The sequence below is a fragment of the Parus major genome, chromosome 5, assembly GCF_001522545.3.
Source record: "Parus major isolate Abel chromosome 5, Parus_major1.1, whole genome shotgun sequence".
NCBI lineage: Eukaryota > Metazoa > Chordata > Aves > Passeriformes > Paridae > Parus > Parus major.
In genome coordinates, this window is record NC_031774.1 from 17,892,291 (window position 1) to 17,911,838 (window position 19,548).

General features: G+C 39.4%; 1 protein-coding gene across 2 annotated transcripts in view; it reads left to right on the plus strand.

Moving 5' to 3' along the window:
* LRP5 (LDL receptor related protein 5) overlaps positions 1-19,548 on the plus strand; it is a 138,196-nt gene that overhangs the window by 26,495 nt on the left and 92,153 nt on the right. For both annotated transcript variants that reach the window (XM_015631472.1, XM_015631471.2), the window contains exons 2-3: positions 5,181-5,577; positions 19,067-19,264. In XM_015631472.1, coding sequence (XP_015486958.1) covers positions 5,181-5,577; positions 19,067-19,264 — 595 coding nt within the window. The remainder of the gene's footprint in view (positions 1-5,180; positions 5,578-19,066; positions 19,265-19,548) is intronic.

The window sequence follows — 19,548 nt, forward strand, 5'->3', positions numbered from 1 at the left end:
GTAATTTTGGATGGCTATTTTCGCTTGTATGCTTATTAAAATGAGACCCTCATTTTATGTTGTGTGCCAGGTTCCCAAGATCCTCCGTCGTTTTTCTTAAAATCACAGTTAAAACCTTTCCATGAACTTCAGCCTAGTTAACTGGTTTAAGAATTGGTTAGTTAGGCTTTTCTCCTGTGCTATACATAGGATTTGTGTTTGTTCTGTTCTTCTGGTGCTTTCAAGAGTAGAAATCATGTATGTGCCTCAGTATTCTCATGTCTTTCTATTTTGGCTTTAAGGGGAAGGAGACAAAATGTAGGCATGTCAACAAGTGTGGAGCAGTAGTATAAATATAACTTTTTTAAACTCTTGCTCAACATGTCTCAGAACTGTTGCAGCTTTGCAAAAACCCAACCACTGATGACAAATGCACTGTTGATTATCATTCATGATCATCTTAGTCTTAATATGTATGTTGATCCCTGTCAAACTGGTTTTTAGAAAGCTATTACTGAAACTAACAGTAAAGACCATGTAGTGCATTTTTTAGTTGTTTGTTCCATGTCAGTTTTCTGGGGCTAATGGGTACCCCCTGAAGCACTTAATAAAATTTAAGTGCTCTAAATGAGCGCAATTAAAACAATGGAAGTTAATGACTTAGTTCAGAAACTGATACTGTTTATGGTGCTCAACCAAATAAATTATACAAAAGTGTACAAATCCTCCAGTCTTAAGTTATGTCTGCACAAAACAACGTTACTGATGCAGGGAAAACAATTAAAATTTAGTAATTGGTCAGTGACAAGGAATGAGCATTGAAAGGTTCAAAGGCAAAGCTGGAAATTTAACCCTTGCTTAATTCCTACCCTGCCTGGTCAGGAGTGTTTCCTTTTCTGCAGTTAATAGACTGATGAGAAGCTCTGTTTTCACATGGTTGTACAATAGGCTTCTGTGTAGATAGCTCACTGCATTGTCAAGTCAAGGGTGTGTTTTCCAGTTAGCAAAAAACCACAGGAAAATTAGTGGGTTTTTGCACACAAATAATATGTCTTTCTAGAATGAAGTGGTTTTGATCAAGTACTGCACGATCCAAGCAGGATTGTAGAATGGCTGCAAGAAGAAAATCTGCAACTTTGTATAGTGCAGGCTGTTATCTGTTCAGAGTTTATTTGAAAATTTGTGGGATTTCAGGTTCTTTTTTTGTTTTGTCCAAAGACTCTGAACTGCAGCTATCTACAGATGTTTTAAATATTGCCTATTATGGAAAAATATGAACTGTTCTAATTTTACTGAAAAAGAATACTTTTTTTTGTCACTACATTAAAATGTCGTTTCAATAGACTGGCTATAAACAGTTTATCCTCCACATTAAGCATTCATCCTTTCACTGTTTATTCTTCTATTTTTTTCAACATAGAAACTTTCCCTTTTCAAGCAATTTGCAGTTGTCAAGAGTATTGCTGATCAAAATAGAGCATAGCACTCAGTGTTCCTTTGAATCTCTTAACCTTCTAACCATGGAATAACTTCTCAAGCAAGGGATATTTCCTCCTGTGAAACAAATAAGCTCATTTGAAGGTAAATGTAGTCAGCTATTGCTGCTTTTTTTGGGTCTCCCCCATCCCTCTCCTCAGAAACTTGTGTTAACTTGACTTCCAGTTTGCCTTGTCAAGAGTTGTGCAGTAAAGGATTGAATACATCAAGGATAAGAGTGTTTTTGTGGACCATCAAGCCCAGTTCAAGACAGAGAAGACAGCATGATTTGGAAGACTGGTCTTCATATTCATGGAAATTGAGTTTGGATTCTGCTTTCATATGAACTTGCACCATGTATGGGTGGGATGACTTTGAATCTCTAGTATGGTTTATTGATGGCACAGCAAATTAAATGTTCTGTCAATGCCATCGGTTTTGATGCTTTTTGAGCTTTGTTTCTCATTCTCATGCCTTAAAACCCCTGTTGGTTGTCATTTTGTAGAGTATGACTATCTCTTGAATTGCTAAACTGTCGAGTTTAGTGATTTTATGAAACTAAATGCTGTGTCTCTGTCTTTCTAGAAACACATCTGTTGTCTTGGTTGCTTCTTTCAGATTTACTGCTTACTAACTAGGAAAGTTGAAAATTCGGAAAAGTTCTGTGAACTTTTTTTAGGACATCGTGGAAACTGTATTTTGTGGAAGCTGCAGAGTTACCAGAACTAACTTTGCCTGTTCATGAGCCATCACATTCTGACCTAAAGTGTTAAAATACAAGACAGTGAAAGCTGAGCATTGAAGTACTTCTCTGACTTTTGCTTTATTTCTTTTATTTATTTAAGAGACATGGGGTTTCTTCAGCAGCATTTCAGGCAAGAGTTACTGTAGAGAAGCAGATCACTGTTTTTTGTTAGAGTTTTTTTCTTTCTTGTTTGTTTGTTTTTGTTTTCCCAATCAATATCGTTCTAAAAGGGTTCTCTAACCATTTTAAAAATAATATTTGGGATAAAAAAATAGGCTGCTGGAGGAGCAGAGAAGTGAATATAGTTTTCAGAATCAGAGTTCTGCCTTCCCTTTTTGCCTTTTCCTAAAGGAGGTGGAATACTTGTTCTTAAAGGGGATGAAACCTGACCAATTTCAATAATCAATCAGTTTACATGAATGTATGGTGCAGTGAAGATCTAACACAGCTGCAAGCAGGGCAGTGTGATTTCCCTGCTGGGTGCTCATGGCCAGCACAATGCAGCTGCACTTCAGTCAGGACATCTCTGCAGAGCAGAAGTGACAGAGGGCACGGTAGTTAATGTGTTATCTGCGTGCTGCTGCCCTACTGTGTACATCAGCAGGGAAGAACTCTGTTGAAAGGGATGGGGAGCTGGGACAATGTTGATACTGATTGGATTAGACATTTTTCATGTCTGATCTTCAGTTAAGAAGCTGTTGAGTTCCTCTGCTCTTAATTGGACTTGATATTTCAGGTTCGTTTTTCCTTTGTAGTAGCATTAATAATGCCTTCAGCATGGAAATGTCTAGAAGAAAATCCATCCACTCAGATTCCCCTAAACAAGGCTTTGGGACAATATTTAAAAAAAATTTTACATAGGCTTTTTACAGCTTTAATCTTTGCCTGGATGTGGGGCTGGTTTTGTGAGGCAGTGTGCATAGTTTGAGAAGGTCTCTGCCCCAAAAGCATTTGTAACTTAGAGCCTTCTAACATGGAACTTCCCAAGAGTTCAAATGGTTTGATACAGTGCCACTTAAAACAGAGCTGGCTATGGGGAACCAATGAGCTGCAGAGAAGAAAACAAGCACTTGGTATTTCAGACTTTTTTTGTCTGTTTGCATTAACTAACCTGCTGGACTTTCCTGACACGGTTCCTAGTGTTTTTAAAGATGACTGAGAGAAGGACTTGGCAAGCCAGCAAAATTAAATAGGAGGGATACTGAGACTTCATTTCTTAACAAGTAATTTTCCTCAAGCTGTATAAACGTTCTTGAGTTAAATATTGTAGAGAACAAAGATACTACATCTTCAGTGAAACATTAATGATAACAATTGGTTCTCTTTGCTGTCCAAGACCCTCACTAAAACCACCAGGTGATGTAAATAACATCAGCATACTCTTCCATCAAAAAGCAAAATAAAACAATCTCTTTCCTGACTTAGGAAGGAAAAAAATACCATGGAGAATAATAATAAAAACTCTGAACTTTCATGCATGTTTTTGAGTTCGTCTGGAGTTGAGTTCTATATTCTGACTGAGGTCTTTGGCCTGCACATAAACATATTATCTGTTGTCAAGGATGTGCAGAGGCACACACTCACCAGTGAGAATGTAGCCAGAGACAGAATTCACGAGAAAGGCAATAGCATCTGACAGGGCTGCCAGTGTTGCAGACCTGCAATTCAGACACTGTATAAACTCTTCTTTTTAAAAAAGTGCAGGAGGAATTGAATCTGAAAGACAATATCAAGAAGTAACTCTTATATATTACATGCAGTAACATGAATTTAAAACTAAAGATATTTATATGACAGGCTTGAACCACAGGAGATATAAAACATGCTGCTCTATTCTATGTGTTGAGTAGCAGATGATTAGACCTGTGCTGACTGTGCATTGGAGACAGCACATCCAATGAAACTGTTGCACATGAAGCTGGGAGTCAGCAGGTGACTGCTGTAGATTTAGAAACATTGCGGCGAGATTGGGGAAGCTGGAAAACCTTTGTCCTTTTTCTCTTGCTGCCTCTTTCAGCCAACAGCAGTCTTCACAAACACCCACAACCCATGTCATTGTCTGCCTTCAAACTGTCTTGAATTTCTCTTGCTGTGGTGCAGGAGAGAAGACAGGAATTCTGAAGCTCTGTCATGGTTTTTGCCATCTGGGAGGGTGCTTGGTAGGAGCATTTCAGTGTGTTGTGTCTAGTGCTGTTAGCTTTCAGCCTGCTACTGAAAGGCACCAGGGTTTGCTTTCTGTGTGCTGGTACTAATCCAACTGGTTGAACCAAGCTTGTAAACCATGAAGACTTAATTTGTTCTAATTGGTCTGTTAGAACAACAGAAGGTGGTGTTGAAGGTACTGTTGAAAGGTCTTGATTTGAATTCCTACTTATGTGAAGGATGCTATTCACATCCCACAGATAAAGAATTGGGCCTGTTCTTCCATCTCTCTTTTACACCTCTGTCTGCCATAGGGAAGGAAGAAGTTTTTGGATACCGTGACACTTCTGTACTCCCTGCCCTGCTGGTCTGGGAGAAGAAATCCTCCTCTGTGGATGCTAAATTCAAAAAGCAAGCAGAGAACACAGCCTGTGTGAAACTAAGTCACACAGGGTTCTCACTCTGGCCTGAGAAAGCATAAGAAAGAATCCAAACAGTCCTTGGTAAAGGACAACAATCTTGGCAGGTGTTGTTTAGGATCCTTCTTGTTTACTGGCAAGGAACAGTCAAGGGGTGGTGTTCCACTTAACCAATGATGGTGATGTGTTGCTTTAATGACCAATGAGAGTTTTACCTCTCAGACCTTCTTGAACCTGTCTGTAAAAGAATATCAAGAATAATAAACTTTGCTCTTTCGGACAATGCAGCTAAGAGAATCGTGTCGTGCTTCTCTCCGTTCCCAATATGGTGCGACACTCCTCTGCCATGTACATAGTCAGCTCTTGATCATCTGTAGATGCCTGTAATGCTAACAGGTTTTCATCTTTTCCTCCTGCAGCATCTCCCTTTCTGCTCTTTGCCAACCGGCGGGACGTTCGGCTCGTGGATGCTGGAGGCACGAAGCTGGAGTCCACGGTGGTGGTCAGTGGTTTAGAGGATGCTGCTGCGGTTGACTTCCAGTATTCACAAGGCATCGTTTTCTGGACAGATGTGAGTGAAGAAGCCATCAAGCAAACTTACATTAACCAAACTGGGAATGTGGTGCAGAATGTCATCATTTCTGGTCTGGTTTCCCCGGACGGCCTGGCGTGTGATTGGATTGGAAAAAAACTTTATTGGACGGATTCAGAAACCAATAGGATAGAAGTAGCTAATCTCAATGGAACATCTAGAAAAGTCCTCTTCTGGCAAGACCTTGATCAGCCCAGAGCAATAGCTTTGGATCCGGCTCATGGGTAAATATTAATTTGGCTTAAATGCTTAAATGGATACGGTGGTGATTTATGCTGAGTTTTTAGTTTTGAAAAGAAAAAGAACACATAGCCTTTTGTTTCACTTCAGATTTTCCCAAGGTATTTTTCTCAAGAGCTGTAACAGAACATATGTTTAAGCTTAAGTATTTTGTGGCAAGAAATGGCAGCCCAGACCTTGAGCCAAAAAGGAAAATACAGCTGTTTCTTAGGTGCCAAGCCAAATATTCAACCAGTATAATTACCTGGCTTATCCCGTTGCACTTTGGAAAAGTAATTAATTTTCCAAGCATTTTATTGTTATTATTATTATTATTATGATTTTCTCAGTTATCTTGTCTGGTAAGTTAACTTTGATTTTATATGTGATATTTATTTAATGTAGACAGACATGTGCAAGTCTGCATGTGTTGAAACAAGAATTCTCATTTGCTATGCTCTGGTAAACAAAATCAGGATGTTTTGAAGTGATGATATTGAATAATAATGTTTGTACCAGCGAGGAAAAAAATCCAGGTGAAACTGTGTATTCTCAATGCTGTAAAGTGACCACCTTAAGAAGTAGTAAGAGTGCAGCTGCATGTGTCACTTCTAGTGCTCTTAAAAATACTTGTGTATGTGTATGGTTCCTCCCTCCCTCTTCAGTCCTCCCCAGGGTTTCACGTGTGCTGTTTGCTCTCCCTGTGCACAAGCAGTGCTGATGTTGTGTCCTTTGGGCCTGGCATTTATTGCAGTGATGACTGAAAGTGTGCTGTGCTAGATGGACCCTCGTGAAAACGAGGAAAGAGAGCAGAAGTGCATTTCTCTTGTGTGCATGGATCCACACAAGTGAGCTGGTTTGCCACTGATCTGCTGCCATTTTCACAAAACTTTCTCAGAGATCACTTGATCTTCATCTAGGATATACATATCATAGGTACATAGATTTCTCATCTGCAGGAAAATCTGGCATTAACTGATATTTTCACTGAGTCTGGCCTCTTTGCAACATGATGCTGAGTTAATGCAAGGGCTTAAAATAAACCACAAAAATAAAGTATTTGGTGGTTTATCCTGCTCTGGGAGATGGACAGCTTCTTGAGAAACTACCTGCTTCAAGTGTGTGAGAAGTGAAAATGGAAACAAGACAACAGAGGGCAACTTAAGATCACCATGTCAGCGCCTTCCATGCCACAGACTGGAATTTTGGTTGGCTTTGCTGTGTTTCCTGCTTAGGATTTTCCAGATGAATGTGAGGAGACACAAGTACATTTATGATTAATACTTAAAGGGCATACAAAGGCTAAATGAAACTGTGTGAACCCAAAGAAACAAAATCCTTAGTTTTGTTGACATGTCAAACGTGGAGCTGCCTGTATCCTCCAGATAATGGCTGGGAAGGTAAAGTCATTTGCAGTAAAAGGGGAAGTGGAGTGACTTTGTTGGGCCAAAGGACTTTTCCAGAGGGTTCCTTATCCTCTTAATTCTGCCTTCCTTACAGATGCCTTTAGGTGTGAAAGGAATTCTCCTCACAGCAAATTGTTGTACAGATATGTTTTAAATAAAAGAACAGGAATCCTGTTGTATCCTGACAGCAAGCAATCTATGCAGAATTAATTCATGTTGATTAATTAGATCTAGAGTTCAATAGTACATTTAAAGTGAGAATATGATGTAAAATGTAGTATTTCATGGTGAGGTGGATTACAGAGTGGTATGGCACTTTGCAGGTAATGCCAGTGCCAGGTTTACTTCTCCTAAGTGGATGCAGTTCCTTGCCTTTTGACTGATTCTTTAAGTGTTGAATCAAAGATAGGTTTTCCTGAAAAACTTTAATATATTAAACTTAAAAGAAAATTTGAAAAATCAGACATCATGTATATTTGTGGAATAAAACATTCAGGTTTGCTTTTGAACCACTTCATTTCACCTGGTAGTTCTGAAATATTTCCTAGGTGCATCTGTGAAATAGTGATCATGACATTTGATTTTGGCACAGCAGGTTCTGGGGATGAGCTCCCGTAGAACCATATGTTCCTTCTTCCAGGTATTCTCAGGGGAAGAAAAGTGGGTGACAATAGGAGAAAAGAACCATTTAATACCTTTTTATATGTCTTTTTGTAAATAAGATTCCGAAATCAGGTGGCTAATACTGTTTCTACAACTGTCAGAACAATATTAGATCAGAGCACTTGAGTTAAGTTTGTGGGGTTTTTTTTCTGGATCATGAAATCTGATGAAGTTCAAACTAGGATTCTTAAAACTGGTTGAGGTAATCTCTCAGTGGCTAGTCATTTGCTTTCATTGGAAGAATTTCCATTCCATAGATGTGATTTTGTCCTTTTAGCAGTTTCTACTAGGGAAGTGTGGGTGGAAAGCTTAGGAAATGAGAAAGAAAATTTCATTAGTCAACTTCAGTTTCCAGAAGCAAAATGAGACAAGTAAGCAGTTTGCAAATGCTTAGCTGATAGTATTAATACCCAAACATGGGTTTGTCTAGAATGCTCCAAGTAAGACAAATCTAATTTCTCTCTTGAGAAAATAACATGTTGTGCTGAATGGTGACACCTTCTCTTGTCTTTTAGCTTCAGTAGGGCTGCTGTGCAGAGGTGGATGCAGGACTGTGTGTTGTGGTGTTATGCCCAGAGTGGTGTTTGCTTAATAAGTAGGTTTTGGTCCATTTTGAGTGCAATTCTTCAAGACACAGGCTAGTCTGAGAGAATAGACAAGAGCATATTGAGTATACAGTCATCATCTCTCAGGAACATCAGAAATGTAATGACCAAGCCTTAGGACATGAGAAAAGGGCTAAGTTGACTTCTGGAGTTTCCTTTTGAAGCCTGTTTTTCTGTGATTTCCAATTAACATCCAGCAGTATGATTTTTCAGGTGTTCTGATGGGCTTCCTAAGTAGTAAGTAGATGATTGTGGTGTAGTGAGATTTTTAAAGAGAGCTGCATCTTATACAGACTCAGCCAATCCTCCTTTAAAGGCAGTGATTATCTCAATGTTATGTCTGAGAAAGAGATTCCTCTCCCCTAACGATCATCCAGTGCATTCCTAAAATTTCATTTCTTTTAAGGCAAGCTATGAGACCCTTGAAGCTTATTTGTGGGTCTCTCATCATCCCAGAGCTAGTGAAAATCATTAGTTGTATAGGGTTTTCTGATACTCTGAAAGAGTATCATAATTAACAGGAGTTGGCTTAATATGTAATGTCATTCTTTCCTATACACATTAAAACTTTCTTGCTGGACCCACTGTATATTCTAGGAATTAAAGGAAGCAGAATATGTGATAATCCAATTGTTCTTCCCTGAAATGAGGGACAAACTAAGAAGACAGAGGAGAGTACAAAACATTTTTCCACAAATTTGCTGATGATTTGTTTTGAACATTTAGATCCCAGTCCTGCTGTAGATTATGTTAAGCTGAATTTATATAAGGGAGGACATTAGGCTAAAATTCTTGGTATTGTTTTGTAGAATATTAGTATTTATATACATTCTTGATAGGTAGACTGCTGATGGGGGATTCAATAGTTGGTGTTATTAACTTTGGGTTTGTAGCTGTTGCATAAGTATTTAAATGTTTTCAGGACAGCAACTTCTAACAAAGCTGAATTAATTGTATGTAAAGATTTAACTCAAGCCCAGCTACAGGAGGTAGCTCAAATGCCCTGCAATGCAGTGCAAAGAACTTAAGTGTTATGAACACTGTCTGAAGAAGGAATGTATTTGAAAAACGAGTTTCTATCATGTGTCATGGCAAGCAAACTTCAGTTTCCTGAAAAGAAAGTCAAATTTTTCAAAAGAATGCATGAATGAGTAGCCAAAACAAATAATTTAATTCTCAGTCCTGTAGCGAAGGTCTTAGATCTGAACATCCTAGAATGTGTGTAAAACAAAAATCTCAAGGCTTGCCACCTACTCCATGTATCACAGGTCCCTGATTCTGAGGATTTGTAGCATATCCATAATCCTCATATCTGATTTTAACTGAGTGCTTAATGAAGTACTTAGTTCACATTATTAAAGTCTACAATGTATTAGAGATACTGACTTTGGTTAATATGAATCTAGAATTTGTTCCCACTTGTGTGATGGCTGCTGTTTTGCCTTCTGGAGCGAGCTTACTGTCCAAGTTCAGGCTGTGTTTTCTGTAGCTTGGCTTGCTCAGCAGACAATAATGCTTGAGAAATTTCTGCCCCCTCTGTTTGCTGAAACACAAAGAGCTGAATGAGACATCTGTGAAATGTCTGTGAAATGATAATTTTAAGGAAAGATAAAAATTGCTTGCCTCAAGAAAAGGTGTGCTGTCTTGTGGGTTTTTTGGTGTGGGTATGACCACAGTCATCACTTGGTGTAGTCACTGGGGCTGTTGAATTTACCATACCTGAGCTGGCTTGCTAACTCTGGTGGGATCTGTAGAAATGGTGTTTGTGAAAGAGGAGAATGAGGACCTTTGAACTGGTTTGACTGACTGAAGGAAAGCAACAAACTGCTTCTACATTTCCTCCCTCATTTTAATCCTTAAAAAGTCTTCCATGGCTTGGTGTGGGGCTGTTGGGCAGAGGCAGTGCTGGTGCCAGAGGACCACCGCAGAAGCTGACTTCATTTATGGAGCAATGTTCCCCTTTTGGAATAGAAAAGCTTCAGGGGAAGGAAATAAGATACAAATTAGAATGCAGCAATAAGAAGAAAAAAAAAATACTGAGTACTAAAAATAAATAATCTGTTTTGGCATTCTGCAGAATGGCTATTAGTTTAGAGATTAAAGCAAGTCTAATCATGTCTGAACAGCATTAAGGGAGTGTGTGCTTTAGCCTAGCTTAGCCATTGCCTCAGGTTGCTTATGGCAAATTAGCCAAAATCTGCAAGCAGTGGCTGTCATTGACCTAAAGTGTATTTGGCACCAAAGAAAGGATTAGATGATAAATGCACCAAATGGGATATTAAAAAATGGATATAGAAGGGACAGCTATCACAATTAGAGCACTTTCAGCTCAGAGCCTAAAATTAAAAGCCTCAGACATGCCTAGTTGTTGATCCAGTGTTTCCTCAGTGTCACAGCAAAGCCATAAACCAGATCTGGAGCTGTTCTAACTCACAACTGTGTTTATACCAGCACTTCAGACTGCAGTGGTGTTTGCTGATGATTCACCAGGACCTTGGTCCCACACAGCAGCATGGCAGGGACTAAAGGTTAAGCGTGTTGGCCTGTTGTGTTGAAATTATCGGGATCTGTATGAGCTGCAGTAGACTGAGGCTTTTGATACAAATAAGCGTGAATGATGACATCTTTTAAGCAGTGTATCTTGTGGTCTCAATCTCCTATGGAATAGTTGAGAGGAGAGGGAATACTGAAGAAAAACTTGTGACTGTTGCAGGTGGTAGAAAAGAAAGGGAAGAAACATCCTCTGAGTAAGGATTGCACTTCTTACAAACCCTAACTCGTGGCTGCTTGGTTAAAATGCAGAAGATGCCTGGGTTTTGAGTGAAACATGCTTATTGCTGCCTGAAAGCTAGAGATTAGTTTATATCCTGTGTGCTTCTAGTTAGTAATTAATTGCAAGTATAAAGTTGTTTTGAAGCTTTTGGTTAGTTATTTGAAACTCTGTAATATATTATCTTAAATTATATAATAATTTATATTATTTAATATATTATCTTAAATTATTATCTTAAAATGAAAGAAAAGTACTTGACTGTAAAATTGGTTCACAGTCATATCCAGTATCTTGGTATGGTTGTAATTTCTGGGACTTGGAAAGCTTTTAATATGTGTCTCCAAATAGCTGCAAATAGTCTCATGCATAAGAAACTTGAAGTTTTTTTGGGAATTGTTATTTACTCTAATTTTCAGACAATTATCCTTGATGGTGACAGCCTGTCTTTAAATAGTTCATTAGTCTCCTCTTCTTATTTCTCCCTTTTCCTGCTCATAGATATGACAAAAGGGCATACATGGTTCGAAGACATTTTGCTCCATTTGAGAGCAGGCCTGCCTGTTCAGAGAGGATGGAAAAAAGCGATTTACTTCTCCCCTACCCTCCAAAATTTCATGGGAAAGAGGTGGAAACGTGTAGGCTTGCTTAAAAACCTCATTGAACTCCCTCCCCTATTTGCACTCTTTTTTTGCTACAGATTCTGTGATTCCTCCTGTCCTGAGTCCTGGAGACTGAGGCTTCTTTTCCCTGTACACATTTAGTCTTATTAAGTTTGGGAATTGTATTCTTATTTTCTAAATTTCTACACCATTTCTTGAGGGAACAGCAGGATAGCTTTATTTGTCACAGTGCCAGTGTGTGTAGCAGTGGTTTCTTGGGTGAAGTCAGGAATGCTCTGGGACCAAGGAGGTGATGGAAGCTCTTGGATTAGATGGGTGCATTTTATAGCTGCACAATGTGGAGCTATACACAACATGTTGGTCTGGCTGGACTGGCACTATCCTGTTTGTCATGAGTGGGTTGCTTTGGTTTAACTCAAAACATTTTTCTAATTTTTTTTTTTTTTTTCATGTAAAAGCATTGGTATAAGCTGAAGTAAGAATTTTTCCACGTAATCTGCTGAGGATGTTCTCAGTGTTTTGTTTGTTACTGTGTTTGAAATAACAAGGATGCAAACAAACATGCTTCAGTTGCATGCCTTGACAAATTCCTGTCTGTACTTGGAGTGTACTTTTCCCTAAATATTGAGTTTAGGCACATCAGCACAGTGAAACATAAAATGGGTTGGCTTGAGCTAAGTGTTTAAGGGCAGTTGTGAGATCTGTGGATAAGAGAGCCACCAGCACCTAGCTCAAGCAGTTGGATTACTGTTGTTCAATACATTTGTTGCACCCCATCTTTCATTAAGTCAGTACAATGTGTAAATACAATTTTTTTGACCGTCCAAATATATTTTAATTCATCTTATCAGTGTGTATTTTGGAAGAATAAATCAGAAAAAAGACATTGTAGGAAAACTGTGGTGGAGAAGGCTGGTTCTCAAGGGTTTTGTTTGCTTTGTACACATTTTTGAATACAGTGTGATTAGTTGTAATGATTACCTGCTGCAGGATATTTTTGGGTTTGATGTAGTGATTTTGTCAAGAACATCCACATCTCAAAATTCAGTATTTGAAAAAAAGAAAGAAAAAAAAAAAAGAGTAAGTAACTTGAGTAAGTAATTTGTAGCTTAATGCGATGCTAGATAGACATTCTTTTCTTCTGTAAACAGTTGGGGATATTTAATTTCACAGCGGAGTTTTTGTAGCTCTAAAGGTAGGATGGGGGAAGTAAGTTTTAAATGTGCAGGAATCTAAACCTCATAGCAATTTCCTGTAAACTCCTGTTTTGTGCCACGGGCTTGTATAAGTTCAAGAGCATTGTTGAAATTGGAGAAGTTTGTACCGATTTATATCATCTGTACAAACGGCCCCTTTTGTGTAAGCAGGTTATGTAAGGTTTGGCAACTGTACTGCATTTTGGGAGATGGAAAAAGTGTTTGGGTAACGTTGGCTGCTTTTTATTATGTCTGTGATACCTTCCAGGTCAGATGGCTGCTCTTGGAGGGCACAGCCCTGATTTCTAATCTTTGTGAAAATGATGACAAGAGACATGAAGCACCAGGAAATAAGACATGACCTGCAGCTTTAAAACTGAGGGGAAATATGATCTTCATCCTGGTTTTACTCCTGCACCTGGAATTTTAAAATGAGTTAAGCAGGAGAAAGAAAACAAACCAACCAACCTAACAAAAAAACCCACCCAAAAACAAAGCCAACAAAAAAACCCACTGGGGTGCAGTTTGCCAACTTCAAAATCTGTTTGTTTTTGCAAGGTGGTTTTCAGTCCCATTCTTCTGATAGGAGGGAAGCACCATTAAAGCCCTGATTCGATGTGGTAATTTATATGCCAAAACCCAGTGACTTGTTGACTGCAGTTGAATTGCATTTAATTAAGTTCTGACTAGAAAACTTGGTTGTGAAGCTTGCAGCTACTGTGCTTACATACAGAGCAGTAACAGAATTTTATGTGCTCTCTTGGGTCTGGTGCTCCTGGCTACTGGACTGGATGGACTGTTAGTGGTTGTGTGCTCAGAGGAAAGTATACATTTACATGGTAAATACATTTACATCCTAGCTGTGATGGAGCTTTGCCTCTTGCTCTGTTCCAGCTGGTTTCTTTGGTGTAACGAAGTGCAGTTCAGTTTAGAGACAGAATTGGTGCAAGTGCTGTGAAATTATTATTTGACATTAGCTTCTTTTTCACCCTGCCCCTCCTTTCTTTCTGCCTTGAAAGTCTGGAGTTAAGGTTTAAAACCAGTGATGGGGGGAAGACACTTGAGCATCTCTGAAGAACTAAACAGAGTAACCCACAAGTTTGTATGGGGTCTGCTTTTTGTTTAGAGCTTCTGTTGAGCTGCTTGGTTGCTTTGTTTTAAGACTATTGATTTCTGGTAGCTGCTTAGCAGTGAATTTTGCTCACAAGGGATTTTTTTTTTACTCATTAGCTCTTTAGGAATTCAAGTTTTCATTTTGTTTTACAGCCTCAGTGCTGTTAGAGTTTTATTGATCTGTAGTTATGCTAGCAGGATATAAAGCTGCTCAGACACCAGATCTCAGTCCTAAAAATGTGATCGATCTAATGTGTACAAAGATACTGGTGTTGATATTTTTAGTTTCTTACAATTGTTATGGTGTGCCCTGGCCCAGAGATATTTAAAACTTTGTAATTTGCATTTAAAAACACCACTACCAGCACCAAGAAAATCAACCAAACAAAAAATCTACCCAAATACTTGCCTTAGGCTCTTCATTGTTACTCAGTGTGCATCTTTTCAACTGGCTTAAAAAACTGGGAAACATAATAGTGCAGGTAGTTCCAGACTGAGATTCTTTGCTTAGTCTAGTTATTTTTCTGAAATGTTATATGGGCTAAATACTGGTTGGTTTTTTTTTTAAATGGTGAAATGAAAATTATAGGGATTGTTTATATACTGGACACCTGGAAAACAGGTTCTGTTAGAAAAATAAACAAAAAAAAGCCAGTCCTGAACTGTCATTTGTCCCAGGAACATTGATGATGTCTTGACTGGTTGAAAGTGCTTGTTTTTTTAATGAGGTAAATAAGAGATGAGGACTCTTGAGCATTCTTTAAAAAATAAATATAGAAAAAATAAATATAGGAAATATGTCAGCTATCACTTCAAGCTCCTGAATTAAGGTTAATTTAAGTCAGGGTGAATCAAATCAGTTCTTACATATAAACTGCTAAAGCATGCAGACTGATTTTTTTCTCTGAGAAGTTTTTTGGGGTTTTTTTGAGCTTTTTGCCATATTCTCCCCCTGTCCATAAAGCTCCAATCAAAAGTGCCTGCTCCTTGTGTAAGAATTGATCCTGTATACTGGATGCATTTGGAAGATGCACACTGTAAGGCCTAATGCTTACTTCAGGACATTACTAAAATCTTTAATTTCTCCACTGTTTTTCCTGTGTTGCTCTTTCTCTGATGAACCAGCTACTGCAAGCAGATTTAATTACTTTTGATCAGAGACTAATATTTTTAATCAGAACCATGGGTTATTTCAAAGATAGTTAACCTTTGTCACAAATCATATCAAGGAAGCTTTCCTGCTGCCCCAAAATTTTCTCTCATTACTGTTCCAGTTAAGTTTGCAGTGCTGGTTTATCTAAGCTTGTGCCATTATTTCCATAATAACCATGGATGTTTCTTTTCTCTAGGATTTTTTAACTTGTGCAAAAGAATTTCTGTCTTCAGGTGACTCTGTGTTCCAGCCAGGACACTGTACTTTTAACTTGGTTTGGACTAGCTTTGTCACTCAAAATAAAGGAGGGCAAAAAAGTGGAAGACTTGACACTGTGCATTCTCGAGAATCTCACAGGCATGCAGTTCAAACATGTAATTTTATGGCCTGTTAGAGTCTCATGTCCAGTGCTCTGTTCTGCCTTGTGCTGCAGAAAAAATGTCAAAAGAGCCTGGATGTTAGGCTAGAGAAAGGTGGAGGAAGAGGGATGAAAAGGACTGTCCTAGCTAATTGTAGAGTCAAAGGTGACTTGCCTGGGGGAGTTGATGAGAAATGCCTTTTCACAGGTGGCTTCAGCTGGCTGGTTGCTGCCTTTATTTGCTCCTAATGTTTGAGCACAGCTGCTGCAGGAACATTGCTAAGACTGATTATTTGTTAAGGAAATTGGAAGGTTTTGGGTTTTCTCCTTTTGTTTCCTTGTAGAAGGTAATGTCAACACCAGGGGTGAGCACCAGGGAAGAAGTGCTCAATTTGGCAGTGGTGTGGTTATAAATGGGCTCACTTAGACCAGAGAAGATAGGTGCTGCTGTAGTAGAAGCTTCTTACATTAATTTCCAAACTCCCAATTCAGGGTCTTGATGTGCTGAGAGATCCCCACACCAGAGAAAATTTCCTAGAATTCATGGCAATTCAGCACCTGCTGCCTGATGAACGGATGGAAACCTCTTTGAAAAGGAGGCAAAAATTGTATTTGCTCTTCCCTGGCTTGGAAAGCCACTTGTGCTCCTATGGTGGACCAGGGGGATTCTGTGGAGCATACAGAGGGAAGGAAACCTTTACCTTTTCAGGTGTTTGATTAGTGCAGAGACTCAGTATATACTCTGAAAAGTTCACTGAGAAGATCAGCTTTATGATACTTGAGGGATTGCAGAGATACCCTGCAGAAAGGACAAGGTGGTGAGAGGTTTGTTGCTTTAAAAAGGTCCACCTGAGAAAGAAGTGCTTTGAAAGAAGGCTGCCTGCATTCAGATTGTTTCCCATGCTAAGTGCATCTTCATCCTGCTAACCCTTCCTTTGTGGTGCAGGTACTTTGCTAATACCACGTAGTGTTAAACCTTGGGAATAACATTGAGCTTGGTGCCTGCTAATGAGCTGAAATGTAGAGATGCAATTTTCCTGTGACAAACTTGGGTGTGAATTTGAAAGTACTACTTCTGTACAGTAGTCTCTTTGAGGCCAAGGGTAAACACACATCACCTATGAAATGAAATAACAGTATTTTTTGGGAAGAGGCTCTTGAGTTGGAGCTCCTTTAATATCATAGAAAAGCCATGAGGGTCCTTTGGTTTACAGGTTTTTGTTTGTTTTTTTCCCTCATCTGAATGCTTTGAGGGCGCAGGCTGAAATTTTAATGAAAGGCTTGAGGAGAAGAATTTTGTTCCATGATAATTTGGGGGATGTTTTTTTGTCCTTTTAACCTGCTTTAAATGTTTAATAGTACTTAGCTAGTTTTGTCTCCTTTCTTTTAGGTAACTTACATGGGATTTTTTCATTTTGGTCTAACCTCCTTTTTAGTCCGCACTTATGCATTTCAATAGCCACATGATATGGCCAAAAGCCACTTCTAATAGCCACATTTTTTTTTTTTTCATTCAACAGTCTATCTTTTGTCTGTCTTTATTCCTGTAGAGTTGGATGCAGGTGGTACAAGCTAGTGCAGATGAGCTGGATCAGACAACTGATTTGACCTGACCAAAAATGCATATTTGGCCATATCAGTTTCACCTTATGATTCAGCAGCTAGTTGTGCAGCCAGGTTTTTTTATGTCTGCTTTTCTCTGTCTTTAGTTGTTTGTCAATAGCTGCTTCCCCACACAGTCCGAGTTGCCACAAATTACAGCCTGACTTGTGAAGGAAAACCAAAATGAGTGGCAATTTACATTCATAGGTTGTCCTGTGAACTGGGGCAGCTCTCAGCTACTGCTGCTGCTTTTTCAGGAGCAGTCAGTCTATCCTGCTGGAGCTGAGGAGGCTTTGGGAAGGCATCTGGGGACGTGACTGTGCCTCAGCCACTCTAACGTGAGCTATCTCAGAAACCTGAGGACACACCTGCGTGGAAGTTTTTATTTCAATTGGAGAACTTGCTGGACCCTCACACTCAGGTGTATGTGTATTGTGATACAAGAGAGCAATCTCTGACTGTTTATCTGTGTGGCTATCTATATTCCCCTCTTTAGTGGGGTAAACTGCTCACGATTATATATGCTGCTATGTAGGTGCTGTGACTGCCCTGGAACTGGAGATCTGCCTAAATTGGGGTGTAGGATGCACACAGAGACAGAGCAGGTTAAGTGTGTTGTGAGGAACATTTGCTGGTGATAGAGCTGCCTGTTCTTCCTTGGCTGAAATGATGGCTCCAGCTGCAGGTAAAGCAGCTCCAGAGCCTCTGCAGTTTGCAGGAGAATCTTGCGCTGCCAAGGGGAGACCACCCTGCAGAGGAACGTGACAGCAATTACAAATGTAGTCCCTACATGATCCCTGAACTGGACAGCATTCTCTCTCATAAAATGAACTATGAAGGTTTTTTGTTTTTGTTTTTTTGGTACAGGTGTGTTTTCACAATCCACATTTGTTTACTTCCTTTGTAATTCCTACTGTGATTGCATAGCAAGTGCTGTCTTCTTCAGGAGAGCTAAGGGTCTGGGATAGTGCAGGTTATGAAATATCTGGCTAAGCATTGTGCAGGACTGAATAGATGTCTCTTTACCATGCTTTTCTGGAGCTCCAGTGTCAGGGGGACTTAGTGTGCTTGTCCTGCTGGTGCCCATCCTGTTGACCTAATATTGTTTGAGGAGCCTGGGGAGGTGATGGGTCCAGTGCACAGATACCTGGTTGTGTTTGAGGCCTTCCTCAGGGCAAAGGTTTCTCACACAGAGCCATGCCCCAAAAGGCTGTAATAGCATTGGGAAAGCAGTATTGTTTCTGAGGCAGGTGTGCCAGGAGTTGGCTGTGTTGTGTTTGCATGTCGAGCTTGCAAGCTGGATTTGTGATGCTGGGTAACATTCCCCAGCTGTGAACTGGCTGTCCTCTTCTCACCAGACCATTTCTCTTGTAACTGTACAACCTCAGCTTTTCACACAGATGTTGTGTGGTTTGCCACACTTTGATCTGGTCCTTTCCAATTGGTACATGCTGTTAATGTCTGTTCAGGCTACTTTAATTGCCCATAGGTGGAGTGACAAGGAAACTGGGAGATGGATGGGAATGGGGAAAATAAATTTCCAAAAATTTAATGTCTTTCTAATGATCTATTTTGTGACGGAAACAAATCTCAGGACACTTGATTTTATTCTTTTTTTCCTCGATGGATTTGCAAAGGGAGGTTAAGCTGTGGTCATTGCCTGCTTGGATGGGTAATTGTTGCTTCAGAATGCGATTTAGGATATTAACTTGTAATAACTGTCCACACAAGGATGGTACTCAGTTATAAATGCTTATACCTGCTCAGCATTGGAAGAAAATGGTAAATACGTTGCACAGAGGCAAAGCTTGTGAGATGATTTCATGAAGGACTTATTTTGTGCCCTGTGGGCCTGGGGTTTAATGTACTTGAAAAAGTGTGTTGAAGTTTTGGCAGTGAACATTGGAGACTATACCCTGCTGTATGTATGGACCATTTCAGGCTCTGCAAAGGGCTGCTATCCCATCACGTCTTGTGGCTTCATTTGTGTGTATGTCTCTTTCAGATACATGTACTGGACTGACTGGGGTGAAACACCCCGAATAGAACGGGCAGGAATGGACAGCAGCGTGCGAAAGATAATTGTTGATTCCGATATTTATTGGCCAAATGGACTCACGATAGACCTTGACGAGCAGAAACTTTACTGGGCTGACGCAAAACTGAGTTTCATTCATAGGGCAAATCTGGACGGTTCCTTTAGGTAAGCTTCCTTTAGTCTATAATAAGGTGTAAGTTATTTCTCACTTTCTTTGTTCACTATGAATTTTTTTTTCCCCAGTAGTCTAGAATAATGCAAATACCTTATCAGTTTTTTTTAAATGCAGTTCTTAATAGCCTTGCAAAAAATAACCTCACATACTATAAAACTGGTTTTAAGAGTAAGACTATTTGTATCAGTATTTCATTATAAACTATTCACAGCTTTCTTGTACAGCAGTATTCTTTTTTAGGTTCTTGTCTTGAAAATTGGAGATGCTTATTTTT